The 16,455-nt window shown below is 39.2% G+C and overlaps 1 protein-coding gene across 4 annotated transcripts in view; it reads right to left on the minus strand.

The window, feature by feature from the left end:
• Window positions 1-16,455, minus strand: part of LOC111141000 (NAD(P) transhydrogenase, mitochondrial) — a 98,857-nt gene that overhangs the window by 33,475 nt on the left and 48,927 nt on the right. For all 4 annotated transcript variants that reach the window (XM_022493307.1, XM_022493308.1, XM_022493309.1 and 1 more), the window contains 7 exons: window positions 14,194-14,355; window positions 13,097-13,207; window positions 11,746-11,891; window positions 10,319-10,514; window positions 7,297-7,530; window positions 6,021-6,181; window positions 3,450-3,629 (listed from right to left, as the gene is read on the minus strand). In XM_022493307.1, the coding sequence (XP_022349015.1) occupies window positions 3,450-3,629; window positions 6,021-6,181; window positions 7,297-7,530; window positions 10,319-10,514; window positions 11,746-11,891; window positions 13,097-13,207; window positions 14,194-14,355 (1,190 nt within the window). The remainder of the gene's footprint in view (window positions 1-3,449; window positions 3,630-6,020; window positions 6,182-7,296; window positions 7,531-10,318; window positions 10,515-11,745; window positions 11,892-13,096; window positions 13,208-14,193; window positions 14,356-16,455) is intronic.

The raw sequence follows: 16,455 nt of genomic DNA on the forward strand, positions 1-16,455 counted from the left end.
TTATAATAAAGAAGCACAAGCCAAGAATCAATGAAGATTAATGTGAAAAGTCAAAATCAGGGCAATTTAGAAGGAAGGAAAATTTCTATCTTCAAAATTGAAAAATACAGCAGACTGGTTTTTGCTGTTGGCCTTGTTTGTTTTGTAATAAGATGGAGGAAGGGTGAGCATGCAGGAAAACGAGCACCCCACACATCGCTGGTGAGAGCTCGGGCTGGAGAGTCCTTTCTGGAAATCAATTCATCAATATCAGCAGCCAACAAAAAGCCCTTACTCCATTCCCAAGGAAATAATCAAAATGCACAAGGAGGTACACTGAAGGGGAAAAAAAACACTAATTATTAGTGATATAATTAAACAAAACAGAATATATTTGAATATAGGCTTATGAACAAAGACTGGAATTAGAATATTAAATTTTAAGAGTTAAGTGATAATGGCGTTACAAATGACTTATTTATCCTCCTCTACTTTATTCCACATTTCCCACATTAAACATCTTTTACTTTTGTAACTGAATAGTATTTTTTTTTAAAAATTAAAGCTTCAACTGTCTTTAAATCCAAATTAATACAAGATGCTATTATAAACGGAGTATCCGTCTGATCAGGATGACACGTATTGTCACAGAGAGCTACAAGAACACTTTTATTATAGAGTACAGGAATAAAAAATAGCTATGGTATGTGGCCAGTAAATGGCATGCCTAAGGTGGTGGAAATAGAAAGAAAAAAAAAAAGAAATATAGATAACAGATCAAGAAATATGAAAGGAAAGAATAAGAGAAAGAGGGTATAGTTATAGAAATACACGCAGGACAAAGTCTTTTTAGCAAGTGCCTCTGACTACCTTATTCTAGTTACTGTCATAGAACTGCTACTATAAGTGTCTGTAGTTACTATAACCGACAATAATAAAAGAAACTAGGTAAAGAAGAAGGGGGGAGGAAATAAAAAAGACAAATTTGGGAAATACTACAAATACCTAAGTAAAACCATTTAAGAAAAAAACACTAAAGGCAAGAAGGCACCTGTGATGACACTCCAAGAACTAGACACAGGTCCTCAGCTCTCTCCATATCAGTACGCCACTTGCTTTGTTAAAATTCAAATCCTCCCATTTAATTTTAAAATCAGAGTTTTGACCAACCACAAGTTAAAGTAATAATGAAAATCTGCTGCCCCCTGCTGGTCATTCTAATTCACCAAATGAAGCAAAGTCAAATGAAGTGTTAAAAGTTCGTGTTTTTAAAATTTATTTTATTTTACTTTATTTTAAAGTGTTCCAAAATTTATTGTTTATGCACCACACCCAGTGCTCCATGCAATATGTGCCCTCCTTAATACCCACCACCAAGTTCACCCAACCCCCATCCTTCTCCCCTCCAAAAACCTTTTTGTTTCTGAGAGTCCACAGTCTCTCATGGTTTGTCTCCCCTTCTGATTTAGTTTTTAGATGCTAAGTGAAATAAGTCAGTCAGAAAAAGACAAATACCATATGATTCCATTCATTCGTGGAGTTTAAGTAACAAAACAAACAAACAAAGGAAAGAAAAAGACACAAACCAAGAAAGAGACTATAGAGAACTGATGGTTACCAGAGTGGAAGCGGGTTGGGGGGGATGGGTGAAGTAGGTGATGGGGATTAAGGAGGAAACCTATCATGATGAGCACTGAGTAATGTATAGAATTGTTGAATCACTATATTATACACCCAAACCTAATACAACACTGTATGTTAGCTATACTGGAATTAAAACAAAAACCTTTTTTTTTTAAGTTCATTTTTAGAGAAAACTATGTCTAATACAACTGAATAAATTTTTCCTTCTTTATAACATTTGTTTTTTAGAACCCCAAAGCCTGAAACTTTTGAAATAGGAGATACAAACCCCCCCTTTCCAAATTCCCTGACCAACTTGGGAGATTTATTTTAAAACCTCTTCCTTGGGGCTATCAAATCATTTGTTCTACAAAATGGCCAAAGAAAACTGATTTTTTATTCAATTTACAAAGTATTCAATTTACAAAGAGATTTTCAATTAATATATATGAGGAATTCTGAATTATAAAATAAGGGGCTTTTTCGGGGTACCTGGGTGGCTTAGTCGGTTAAGCGGCTGCCCTCAGCTCAGGTCATGATCCCCGAGTCCTGGGATCAAGCCCAAAGTCAGTGTCCCTGCTCAGTGGGGAGTCTGCTTCTCCCTCTCTCCCCACCCCCTTCCCCTGCTTGTGTTCCCTTTCTCTCCCTCTCAGATGAATAAAATCTTTTTTAAAAAATAAATATAAAATAAAATAAGGGGCTTTTTAAATATTGTAATAAAAGAATGGAGGTGGAAGAAGTATCCTTTCTCTGCTTGAACGATTAACCAGCACAGTCATGATCTGACGTCTCTCCGTTGTACGCTTCCCCTTAAGCAGTCATTCAGAACTATCATTTAGAAAACAGTTATCTACCATTTAAAAAAGTTTCCTAATCAAACCTTTAATTATTTGCAGGTTATCTTCTTGCCATCCAGAAGAGAACTAGAAACAAAAAGGAAGCCAGGAAGTATTTATTTTCTTGATTTTTTTTCTTCTCTTTTTTAAAAAAAATCATGCTGACCTCAGAACTTTTAGACAGGCACCTTCACAGATGACCCGTGGGAGTGTAGATTGGAGCAAGCTCGCCCAAAACAACACGGTGATAAGCAGAAAGAGCCGAGAAAACTGAGCAAACCTCTTTCACTTCGAGGAATCAATCCGAAGACAAAAACCAGAAGTGCCAAACATATATTTATGGACAGAGAAAAATTAAAAACTCTAACATAAAAGGTAGAGTATTAGGGAAATATTAAATAAATTGTATATATCCAAATGATGGATTTGTAGAAAGTGCCTTAAAATGGTATTTTAAAAGCATTTTAAATAAGAAAATGACAAGTCTATAGTAAGATGAAAAGAATAAAATGGAAAGGGGGTGTGGGGTGAGGGTAGCTGGGTGATGGGTATTAAGGAGGGCACATGTGGTGAGCACTGGTGTTATGTGCAACTAAAGAATTGTTGAACACGGCATCAAAAACTTATGATGTACTATATGTTGGCTAACTGAACATAATAAAAAAAAGAAAGAAAAAAATAAAATCTGAAACAGCATATAATATGATCAGACTAGTAAATACACAGATACGTAATACAGAAAGACGCAGAATAGAAAGAAATAAACCAAAATCTTAAGTGCTTATCTCCAGATGGAGCCAGATTTTTTCAGCTTGATATTTAATTTTCCTAATTATCTACACTTGGGGACTTTAAAAGCAGTCTTATAAATTTATTCAAATGAAACACTCGGACATTTCTATTGAAGAAAAATAAGAACTGACAGAGTCGTTTTTGACTGCAAGTAAAATAACAAACAGATCCTTATTTTCAGAACAGCATTCCCTTTCTGTTCAAACACCAGTTTCTTACCACACACATGATGTAGGACAGGATAGCCCCCGAGGAGCCGATGAGCGCCCCCACGATGGTCAGCAGGTTGTTGTTCAGCAGGAAGCCCTCCGCACACAGGGCCCAGCCTGAGTAGCTGTTCAGCACAGTGATGACCACAGGCATGTCTGCACCCCCGATAGCCGCTGTCAACGTCACACCCTAGGATGAAATCCAAAGTGGAAATCAAAATTAATAAAATAAAATTAAAACCTCTGACATTGGACATCTTGGTTTTTGATCATTCTGGTTTTCCCATTAATGTATTTACCTTGAAGTTCCATGGCTGGTAATGACTAAGTGCCTCCCATCTGATCACTTCTCCCACAGATATAACACAGGTAAGCACTGAACCACTTTCCTCTCCATCCCCCACCCCCAGAAATAGCCCTAAATCCATAACAGGCAGTGACGAAAAGCAGGCAGAAACTAGAGAGGGGTCTGCACTTGAAAAAAGTAGCAGCACTAAGTGAATTTCCCAGTTTTTATGGTGTTAACGTAAGGGCAGGCCCAGTGGTGCCAAGAGAAATAGCTAAATCCAAAATATATGCCCACAGTCTTGCTAGTTTGAAGATCCAAGGATAGGACTTAGGGTGACTACAGCAGCTGGAAAGTGAGAAGGGAAATTGCAAAGGGGCAGGCAAAAGAGAGGGAGCCCCAAATTTTATGTATGAACTCTGCCCAAAACTCTGGTTGACTCCAAGCAAACCTGTGAAGGATAAAGTAGTAACAGGTTTCAGCTGCCCCCACCATAAGGGAGCCAGATCTGAAATCTGAATGCAGCCAAGTTAGCTGCCTACAAAAACAGGTAAAAAATAATGACCAATACTCTTTGGAGGAATATAACAGTCTCTCTAATGCAACCCCAAATCACCAAACCCCGGAAAGGGAAAAGAATGATGGGGAGAAAGATTTTTGCTTTTTAGTCCACATACACCTACCTATGTATTTTGAGTTTCAGATGTGAATGCATTCATGTACCACTTAATGAAGTCAAAAGCCATTAAAATAGTCCACAAAACATTTTATCTTACTCATTCTCATACAAGCACAAAGTACCTCTTAAATATCAAATTCATCTCTTCTCAAAAATGGTAATTCTTAAAGTTTTGCTTTTCTATGCTGTTGGTTTTATTTTGAGACATTATGCTTTACTGGATTAAAAAAATATCAAAACCATTTTTATTTTGTTTCAAATAAAACAAAAACCAGTGCTACATACACCGGGAAAAAAATGGACTGTCAGCAGTCAATGGAAATAATTTTAAGTTAATTTTCACACTTCTTTTCTTTTCTTTTTAAGTAGGCTGCATGTCTGGTGCGGAGCCCAGCATGGAGCTTAAACTCACAACCGTGAGATCAAGACCTGAGCTGAGATCAAGATCAGACACTTAACTGACTGATCCACTCAGGAACCCCTACTTTTCAGATTTCTAAAGTTTCTCTGCCAAAATCAGGCCTCTTAGCATTACATAAAAATAAGTATCATTTTTAACATCGTAAATCTTGAGCCAAGCAGCCAGTATGTGTTTGATAAGCAATTACTGTATGTCTAATTTTGTGCTAAGCGATACAAATTATTTTAAAAACTGGCAGTTTTTAAAATAATTTTTAAATCATTTAAATTATTTAAATTTTTAAATTATTTAAAATAATTTTTAAATTAAAAACTGAGCACCTGCGTGGCTCAGTTGGTTAAGCATCTGTCTCCGGCTCAGGGTGTGATCCCAGGGTCCTGAGATCGAGCCCTGTACCAGTCTCCTTGCTCAGCAGGGAGCCTGCTTCTCTGGACCCTGCTCCCCCTGCCTATGTTCTCTCTCCCTCTCCCCATCTCTCTGTCAAATAAATAAATAAGAACTTTGAAAAAACAAAAACCTAAAACACATACCCTGTCTACAATGTGGACTCCAGGCTAGACAAACATGAAGGAATCCATGGATAACAGATGCTTTGCAAAGCACTGTACACTGGTATAATAAAATGTTTCTACTGGGGCACACAGACAACTAGAGAACACCATGTGTATCAATATACTAAACACAAAAATGAGAGCGGGAGAGGAGGACCATACTGATCATTAAGGCTTCCCTGACTTCCCCCACTGAACACACAAGGTTTATTAATGCATCTCATTTTACATAATTCTTTAACTTGGTACCACAGCTTCCAGTAAATGAGAGCATAACTAATACGCAAGGAGTATCTGATGCTTTTTGCATACAACCCAAAGCACTGTTTTGTGGGCCTCGTCACAGTAAGTAGGCACCTAATGAAAAGAATAGAAACACTTGGCTTTTAAAAATTCCCATCGATCCAGTGATCCACCCCAGAGCACTAAAGATGTCACCCGACAACTTTGAGAGGAACCATTCGGTGGAGAGAAACAGTGGCTTCCTTCTTACACTTTCCTGTATTAGCCAGATTCTAAAAAGAAGAACGTGTAGCATCACTCTGAGACATGTTTATTGCATCGATGGTCTTGAAGAGCTACAGACATGGTTAGACTGCACTCAGCTCCTCACTGAGGGCGTGCCGTCTGCCCCAACTTCTTACCATGACAGCAGAGAGAGCCGACACAGAGCCCAGACAGGTAATGCCGGTGGTAAAGCTAGGGTCCATCATGAATGGGATTAGCCCTCCCACACTGGCCGTCAGCAGGCCCGCATTAAGTAAGTGCCTTCCAGGAAGAAGGAGAGGGGCGGATTTCAGGATACCTAGGACCAAGTGCAAGTCTGTCAGAAGCCAGCACATGTCATGGAACACCAACCACCCCCCGCCAAACACACACATACAGTCTTAAGTGCACGCCGTTTAATCCTAAACTATCAAAATTAAATATCAGGGGGGAAAAAAGGTCCTGAAACATAAAAGCAAATTAGGGCTCTTACACGTAACAAATGTTAACAGAAGTAGGAAAAGTATGGCTCAACTTAACTGTTCTTTACTTTGATCATACAACAATTTCTTTACTCTTTGTCCTAGCATCTTAAAAAATTACATTTTTCCCGTATGACCAACACAGAAGTTGTTAAGTGTGGTTTCATTTATTTAAAACTTCAAAACAGAGTCCTAGCACATTCACATTTCTGATTCTATCAACTGAGCCCAAGGGAGCAGAGCCCTGGTTTGCTAGTTGTTTTTGAAAACAAAAGCAGGAGACAAGGGCATTGGAGGCTTGAAGTTCTTTTGTGACTTTTAAGTTTCATGGAAGTTCTCTATTTCAATGGCTTGATTACTCAGAGGCAAAGACCAGATCTTTATATCACAAACTAGTTTCTCTATAGACTCAATTATTCACGAAAACACTGAAAACAGCCTCTGTGAGATTTGGAGGGTTTCCCCCCCACCACTTCCAATCTCATGGCTGACCTCAGCAGTAGCAGAAGATGGCAAGCCAGAGCCGAAAAATGTGTCTGTGTTCAAAATAAGTACTGTATGGTGATCACACAAACAAGCTTCTCTCTACTCTGGAAAACGTATCAAGTTCATTTCTGTGAACAGGCATCTCTAACTAAGGATTGAGGAAGACGGAGTTTTGTTCACACGTATTATCAATTGTCAACTGGTCCCTCTACACAAATTTTTGTGCACTTATTTCCTCCACTGGCTGTCTGCAGAAGAACAGGTTCCACGTTTAGATCTGTAAGGATCATTCAGGAAAGCAAACTTTTATATATTCATAATTTATATGTTTATGTATTTATGTATTTCCGAGTGCTATGCAAATTCTTCACCTAACGGTTCTACCATGAAGCCATTTTCTGAAACTGAAACGGACCCTTGAGACCCCTGAACAACAGCGATTCCTTCGTCATATGGAATCACTTACCCTGCAATTTTCCATAGGCAACAAGAGAGCCACTAAACGTGACACCGCCGATGTAAGTACCGAGGTAGGCCACGATCTTGGTGAGATTTGCTGCTGCGTCCATGGCAAAATGTGGATATTCGACAATGTACTCGGCTATACAAGTGAGCACAGCTGCCAAGCCTACTAAGCTGTGGAAAGCAGCAACTAACTGAGGTAAATCAGAAATCTGGATGCGCTTGGCAATTGTCAGTCCTGTGGGAAATGCAGGTCAAAGAGAAATTAAAACTCAACAGACCTCTGAGAAGCAACGACAATAAAGCCAACACCTGAATATTATTCAGCCATAAAAAGACAGAAATCTTACCATTTGCAATAATATTGATGAACCTTGAGGGTATTATGCTTAGGGGAAATAAGCCAGACAGAAAAAGACAAGTATCATATGATCTCACTTATGAAATCTAAAAATAAAAAAAACCAAACCAGGGTACCTGGGTGGCTCAGTCAGTTAGGCAACCAACTCTTGGTTTCAGCTCGTGTCATGATCTCGGGGTCATGGGATTGAGCTCTGAATCAGGCTCTGCACTCAGTGGGGAGTCTGCTTGTCCCTCTCCCTCTGCTCCTCCCCCTGCTCACTCTCTCTCTCTTTCTTTCTCTCCCTCTCAGATAAATAAATAGAATCTTTTTTTTTTAAAGATTTTATTTATTTATTTGACAGAGAGAAATCACAAGTAGGCAGAGAGGCAGGCAGAGAGAGAGGAGGAAGCAGGCTCCCCGCTGAGCAGAAAGCCCGATGTGGGGCTTGAACCCAGGATCTGGGATCATGACCTGAGCCGAAGGCAACAGCCTAACCCACTGAGCCACCCAGGCGCCCCAATAAATAGAATCTTAAAAAAAAAAAACAAAAAAAAAAAAACAACAACCAACCAAGCTCATAGATACAGAGGACAGATTGGTGGTTGCCAGAGACAGGGGATGGGAGGTGGGCAAAACAGGTGAAGCTTCCAGTTATAAAAGAAGTCATATGTATATAATATACAGCATGTTGACTATAATTAATAATACTGTATCACATATTTGAAAGTTACTAAGAGAGTAGATCTTAAAAGTTCTCATCATAAGAAAGAAAATTCTGCAATTATGTATGGTGACAGATGCTTACTAGACTTATTGTGATCATTTTGCAATATATACAAATAGAGAATTATTAATTTGGACATCTGAAACTAATATATTATGTCAACTTTACATCTCAATTTTATATTTTTTATTTTATTTTTGGTGAGAACACATGCATGTGGGAAGGGGCAGAGGGAGAGGGAAAGAGAGAATCCCAAGATGGCTCCACGCTGAGCATGGAGCCCAGTACAGGACTCGATCTCACCACCCTGGGATCATGATCTATTCTGAAATCAAAGAGTCGGATGCTTAACCGACCGACAGAGCCACCCAGATGCCCCAATTATACCTCAATTAAAAAAAAAAAAAGGCCACATTTAAGGTTTTCCATCCTTGCCCCTAATAAGTATTTATCTGCTTCCTAGTCTGGGCTAAATATTCTCTTACAGGGACTGTACAGAAGGTAAGGACACTGATTATGTACCCTTTAAAAATAGCAGGTGTTTTCAACACACCTAACCAAGGTCCAACTCCAAAAACCCACACATACAACATTAACACATGCCTTTTCCATCACAACCTGCAAACATTCCCTAACACTTCTTCAGATTACCTGAGGCTCCAACCCAACCCTCACATTCTCCCCACAGCATGAATAACCCAAGCGCTCTTCTCCATAAGCCAACCCCTTGCTCCAGAACACAGGAGAAACAGCTGGAATAGGAAAGCCGGGCTTTCAGGTGGGTGTATCTGTGTCCAAAGGTAAAGAAATGCAAATACCTGGGTAGTTAATACCCAAATGAGGACTGTGAAAGAGCTACATGGCTCTAGGCAGGTGACAGAGAAGGGGTGCGCCTCAGAGTATCTGCTAAGATCTTGTCTAGAGGTCCTCCTGTCATGAGCTTACAGCACATGGTCCTTGATCCTCTCCAGGGATCATCAGGAAAGGACACAAAGCTTGGGGGGCAAGTATGAAAGAAGGCCTAAAGCTACTGTTACACTGGTAAATATACCACAAGCTTCTCTGGATAAAAACATGTGGTTATATAAATGTGTACCTAAGTTTTTAATGATATAAAGTAGCATATAATTTTCAAATAATAAAATATATGATACACTCTGTGGTAAACTCCATATTGCCAATTGACTTTCACGGGGTGTTTTTGTTGACTTTTGCCAAACTCTTCAATCTGTTACCAATGCCAAACTCTTCAATCTGTTACCAATCTCGTGTTTGCAACTGATGAAATTAGTGTAGTTCCCACGGGAATGTTGGCTGACATTTTTGTTTGCATTAACAAGTAAGACGAAAGTGAAACAAGATATATGTGAGAACCTCACTCACTGTCAACAATGTGAGCAACACCTTGACTCTGATAATAGTTTTTAAACATTGGAAGAATATTTGCTCATTTTTTGGTGATATTTACAAAGTAATGGCTACAGTCACAGCACACTTTTACGTTTAAGCTGCACTATTAATATTTACTCCATCTCTTTCTTATGTCTGGACAATCAATGAAACAATAAATGAAACCCAGATTTGTAACATTTGTTGATTTCCATGGTATAAATGTAACCACCATGGTCAATTTCAAGCTACCAATGTATGTCATTAAAGATGGAGTTGGGAAGAGATGGACAAAAGCCCACCTTCATACAATGTGTCTAAAAAGAGCTATAATATGGGTAATCTCAAGAGCATAGAAAAAAAAATTAACAAATTAATTAGAAAGTTATGAATAATATAATTTGTGTATAATGTATTTATTTTGGTGAACAACCATAGTTGGTATAATTCTCATTAAAATATAAACATTTTCAAACCTTAACATTGAGAAGGTAGATCAACTATGTCAAAAGAATGAGCTAAAAAATGGGCATGTATTCCCATAAAGGCAGAATTCCACCAAGTGCTTACCAATGGTACCGCCCAAAGCCATTGCTCCAGACATCTGAGCTAACAGTTCTGGGGATGGTTTCAGGCCTCCGAGGGTGGCTGCCAGGCCTCCGGCCACCCCAATCATGCCCAATGCATTGCCAAGACGAGCTGTTCCCTGGGTGGAAAGGCCGGCCAGGGCACCAACACAGCAGAGACCTGAGCCCAGATACATGATCTTTTTAAAAGAAAGAGAAGAGAAGAGAGAAAGACAGACTATCAAAACATCCAGTCTATTACCACAGGGAGAACTTCTCTTGAGGAAACACGATTTCCTAATAACAATTTTAAATTCAGACAATGGAGGGACCAGTAGGACTTCTTCTTTGAATGTTTCAATATATGTTTCCATCCATTAGGGAAATTAACAAATTAAATATCTTAATTTGTACTTGCAATTATACCATTTATGAAAACTCAGGGGGGGGATTGGATTTGATAGCATGCACGAATGCATTAAAAAGTACCTAAATTTAAACAGTTATAATGGGATCTAGACCTGACCAAACGCTGTAAAGGAGCCAACCCCTGATGCTATAAATGCCAGGGACCATAACATCCACTTTACTCAAGTCAGTCCCATGAGATTCATGGAAGTTGAAAGAATTATCATCCTCATTTTACAAAAGAAAAAACCAAAACTTAAGGTTACATAATTCTTCCAAGGTCACATGATCAGAAAATAGCAATTGCAGGATTCAGAGGGTCTCTCTGACATACAACTCCAACTCTTCTCAAAAAAGATTTTGTTCACTCAACAAGTAAGAAATGTTGGAAACAGCAGAAACCAAGGGAGACATGTTCTTTCTGCTGTCAGTTGCAATCTCCCAGTAGGCATTAAAAAGTGATAAAAAAAAAAAAAAATACTGAGCTCAGGACAAAGCTGAGTCTCTATTATAATCACACTGAGACATGGAACTTTCAAAGTTCAACTTGATTATTCTGTTTTTCTATAACACTCATTTTTACACTATCTTTTTAAAATGCATTGACATAACATCTCCTGATTACAAGAGATGATATACTGAATTTGTAGGAGAAGAAAGTAAGTAGGAAAAAGACTAACAGTACTTAACAGAAAAATTTCAGATTCTCTTACCAATTATTTCATTGTATCCCCACAACAATTCATTCAGGTACACAATAAACTTTTGACACTTTTTACAAGTGGAAAAATTGAGGGACAAACAGGTAAACCCACATTAGCACATTCAGGTAGCAGGCAAATCTGTTTTTAGAATCCAGGGTCTTGATTATTAGGGGACAGGAATGCTCTAGTTGACCAAGATGTTTCTAGAGTTATTATTGTATTTGCTTGGTGGAGCCTGAGTTTGGGTAATGATGATGTTAAATCTAGCGGGAAAGAAAACACGGTGGCAAAAATAAAAATTCTCAAGACATCCTCTTACTTGTTCAATGTTATAACCACTAGAGAGGGCAGCTAGATATCCTCCAACAAAGGTAGCAGCAGGGAGCAGATACAGGTAATTGTATTCTGGGGGATCCGTGGGACGCTTGAACATGTCCAGCATTCTCTGGGTCACCAGAAATCCACCTTATCAAAGTAAATATGAAACAGAAAGAGGTATTTTGAGCAACATGATTTTTAAACTGGTGCAATTTCTCCATTTTAAAGACATCTTTATCACCAAGGGATAAATATATTAGTAACATTTTAGAACCTCAAAATTGAAATTTATTCTATCACTCAAGCCAGTTTCACTGAAGGCAGGAAACCCTATGAAAACTTCCAACTATTTCTGCATGACTACAAGTAAACAGGCATTCAAACAGCTTGGGAATGCAAAAGATCAAAGGCTAGTATTTTTTTCGAATAAGTTATTCTGTTTTGTTAAACCTATAATAAGTGATAAAAGAAAAAAAAAAATGCCACATCAACAGGCACCAGATTTCTTGGAGCCATCATCTAATTTTTCAGCTACAACATAGCATCAAATGAGTTTACACATGTGCTAGGCTTTCAGTTTTCAGAAACACAAGCTAAGATAAGGCAAAGGCTAAAATTTTATCTAACAGTATACTCATTTACAGATGTTATGGTGATAGCTACAAGTTAACTTAATTCAAAACTATGCATTCAATAACTTCCCAGTTAACTTGCAGCAAGACAATCATTTTGCTTGTTTATTTTGGGGCACTGAGGGAGGGGGTGTTCTTTTATCAAACATTTTCTAAAAATTACAAGTGGGCAAAATAATTTTTCTTCACAGAGCGCATTCATGGTCTGAGTGAAACAATGTTTAAAGGCACAATCAAATTTGTGAAATTCAAATGTCTAAAAAAAATCCAAATGTCTATTCTGTATAGATTGATATTTGCTTCTCATGTCCTCATTAATAATAGCACTCAAGGGCAACCCTGTCAGGACCCCCTCACTCTCGAGAGCTTTCTCTGTGTCTTCACTTAATGAACTTTTAACACTCTATTCACTCTCTGTTGTCTGCAAGATTCATTTGACTCTGTGAGACAAGAACGTAGTTCTCCAGCTTCCCTTCTGCCCTTCCCCTCCACTCATGCCTTCCCTCTCTCTCTCTCAAAAAATAAATAAAATCTTTAAAAGAAAAAAAAAATAGCAATCAACCGGGGCAGCACCTGGCTAGCTCAGGTGAAAGCGTATGTGACTCTTGATCTTGGGATCGTGAGTTTGAGCCCCACTCTGGGTCTAGAACTTGTGCAAATAAATAATTTTTTTTTTTTTTAATAGCACTCTGGACTCTCTCAATACCACTACTACCGTACCTGCAATGTTGACTGAAGAAATAAATGTAGCAAGAGCGGCAAGGCCCTGAGAAGTTGTGGAAGGATACAAATGTCCTCCCATCAGTGCCAGCCCACCAACTGCGGTCAATCCTAGGAAGAAAGAATCAAGATGGTGAATGGTTGTAGAGACAAGGACAAATGAAATGTCACAGGATCTCACAAGGACAGGCACAACAGACAAAGTCCTCACGCATCACCATCACTGGAGTACTCTTGTAGGCAAAGAGTTAAAACTTCTCCTTCTGCATAAAACTTTGGACTTCCTTCAACTTTCTAGCTCTGTGCCCCGGATAAAGATCTAAACCGATCATGTCATTGGACAAGAGATAAAAAGGGAGCGTGGGGAGATAAGCTGCTTCTGAACTGGAAGGAACTATGCATGAACTATAAACAGAGGAGGGCAAAGCCATGACTCTGAGCCCTCCAGAGTACACTGCCCCTTGGAATTAGCCACAATCCCTGCAGAGCCCCCTGGCAGCAGTGTCTGGAGCACTGGCAGCACAAGGCCTCCACGCCAGGGCAGGCCCCAACACCCGACTGTCTGAGGTGGGTCTCCCCCCTCAGATCTGAGCATCCCTGGGGGCCAAAGAGAAGAGCTCCTGTGCAGCTGTGTGGACACGGACCCCTGCGAAGACTTGCAGCACAGTCTGAGGCTCGGCGGACGCCTCCCTGGCTGGCTGGCTGCTTCCTGTTCCACAGGCTTCACAGTAAGTCTAACGACAGCTGTGGCCTACTTACCGCTGAATGTTTAGATGAATCTAAGACTAGTCCCTAAACGATGCTGCACGATTCTGTGATATCAGAGGAATCCTTTCTTTAAAGAAATTACAGTCGAAAGAAAGAACAATGGCTCTGCACTGCTTGGAATGGGAGCAGCCCAAAGGCCTGACACGCTCACTCTGCTGGACCCTCACTTCTAGCCCTGCCCTCCCCACTCTGAGAGCCCAAACCACCCACCTCAGAGGCCAAGCCATACAATTTGTAAATAAAGACTCTGGAAACCTCATTGAAAGCAACTGGAGAGTTGAATAAGCCCATGAAAACCTAAAATGAGGGAAAACAAGAGAAGAGCAAACCTGAGATTGCATTAGTCACAGACATCAGCGGTGAGTGGAGAGCAGGGGTCACTCCCCAGACAGTGTGGTAGCCCACGATGCCAGCCAAGCCAAAAGTGGTCACCATCTGGGAAAAGGCTAAATTGGGAGCCACAATGCCCAAACCCAGCATCCCAGTGAGACCTACAGAAAGAGAAGAGTGTGAGCTGACATCCAATTATCTCAAGATTAAAAGCACACACAAATGTGAAATAGTCAATGCTTTTACATTCTGCACCCAGTAATGAGTCTTCCAATAGTGAGATATTTTTACACATTTCACAATGGGGGACAGGGGAAGCTAAAGGACAAAACTCGGCTTCCTGACCACCACCACCCAAAATAAAATAAGGGGCAAAGACCTAGTGAAATTTATGAGTCACCTTAATAACAATTTCCCCATTGTCCTCTTCCCTGTTTTGACTTTCATTGACAATGCCACATGTGTATACAAGTGCTTTTGCTCCAGAATTAGAGACCTACACGGGATCTACCCAAGCATTTTCTACTTGGGCAAGACATGACCTTTATAAGACAGGAGTGTTTTGAAGCCAATGTCATGTCACTCAGCTTTGGCTGAGGAAGAGGGATTTTAAAAGAGTAGGAAGGATTTCATTCACTCCAGCACCTCCCCAAAACATATGGCCTCTCCTCCACCCCCTCGACCCCGGGGACAGGAGTTTTGCAATTGCTCCTGAAGCTGGACTGGACTGCTGGCCGGGGCACTCAGCTCCAGCCTCAACACCAAGTCAGCAAACAGGATTTTACAAAGAAAAGGAAAAAAAAAAAAAACAAAAACAAAAAACAAAAAACAAATTAAATTAAGAATGTGCAGAATACAAGCAGTCAGCTCTGAACATACATCTTTAATTATTGCCTTTCCTAATAGCAACCATGTGGACCGCTGTTCTGCAACAGAAGGAAGGGTTACCTAGTGGTCAGTAAAAACAGAATGCAAAGGGGGCACCAGGGAGCTGGAATTCAACTTTCTTGAGTAAGGTACTTTTTTTCCCCTTGATACAAAGTATTTCTTTATAAGTGGAACATCTAGAACATCTAGGAATTGACATTAATTTTACTTTAGATCATGTAATAAGACTGCAGTTTTAATTTATATTCCTTTACCCACATATAAAATGCCCAGGGTTCCAATACATGGCCTGTTGACTATCTGGAGGGAGAGGAGACAGAATATTGTTTTGTGCTCTAATTAAACATCAGAGAAGCTATATAGAGTTGTGGTTAAGAATATGTTTTCATAAGCCAGACTGCCTCGTTCAAACTGTGCGTCTGCTGCTTGCTAGCTGTGTGATCTCAGGCAAGTTACTTAACTTCTCTGTGCCATAGTATCATCATCTGTAAAATTACTAACCCTCTCTGTCTTCACCTGGAAAAAGAAAATAATAATATGCCCACCTCACTGAGGTCTTGTAGAGAGTAAATAGGTTAAGGCATATGAAGTATTTAGTGAAATGCTTAGCATTCGTTAAATTAGCACATTAATCAAGCAGCACTAAATTATCATAATCTGGAGTCCATTTTTTATAGGGCATCTAAGATAAAAATCACCTATGTAAAGGTTTTTTTAATCAACTCTTTAGTAAACTAATGTCTTTTCTATAGTATATTTAATAATAATAATGTATTTCTATAGTCTTTGTAACAGAGGAAAGAGAAAGGCAGAGAAAAAAAAGATAGGGAAAAGAAAGCAAATCATATTCTTTGGAGAATGCTATTCAAATAGGTTCCTAACACACACATAAAAGAAAAATACTTGTTTTTATTATAAACGAAGAAGTTTAAGGTAAAGAAAAACAAGTATCAGGCCATTCTTTTATTCACTAAAATATGCTAATTTTATATCTATTAAAATACAATAAACCTTAACAAACGAAAGAACAACCTAGGAAAATAAAACATCTTATGTGCCTCACTGTATTTCCTCATGAATCGCAAAGAGAAATTGAAATTTACAGTCCTCCCAAGAATCCTCTCCAGGTACAATATAATAATCTGGTTTCTTTCTTTCTTTTTTTTTTTTTAAACAAGCAAGTGCAAGTAGGGACATTGCCCCATTTATTCACCATGTTCACAATCAGAGGCTTTCAGTCATCTTGCTGAGAATTGCTCTTTCTTCAAGAAGAGTTACATTTTTCTCTTTCAAACATCTGGGCTCACAGGGGAATTTGGAGAATGCTGAGGCTACAAGAATTATGTGCCTGCTGCTGGTCCTTAATTCTTTAT

This window comes from Enhydra lutris, unplaced genomic scaffold (genome assembly GCF_002288905.1).
Source record: "Enhydra lutris kenyoni isolate GAN:26980312 unplaced genomic scaffold, ASM228890v2 scaffoldscaffold5, whole genome shotgun sequence".
Classification (NCBI taxonomy): Eukaryota; Metazoa; Chordata; class Mammalia; order Carnivora; family Mustelidae; genus Enhydra; species Enhydra lutris.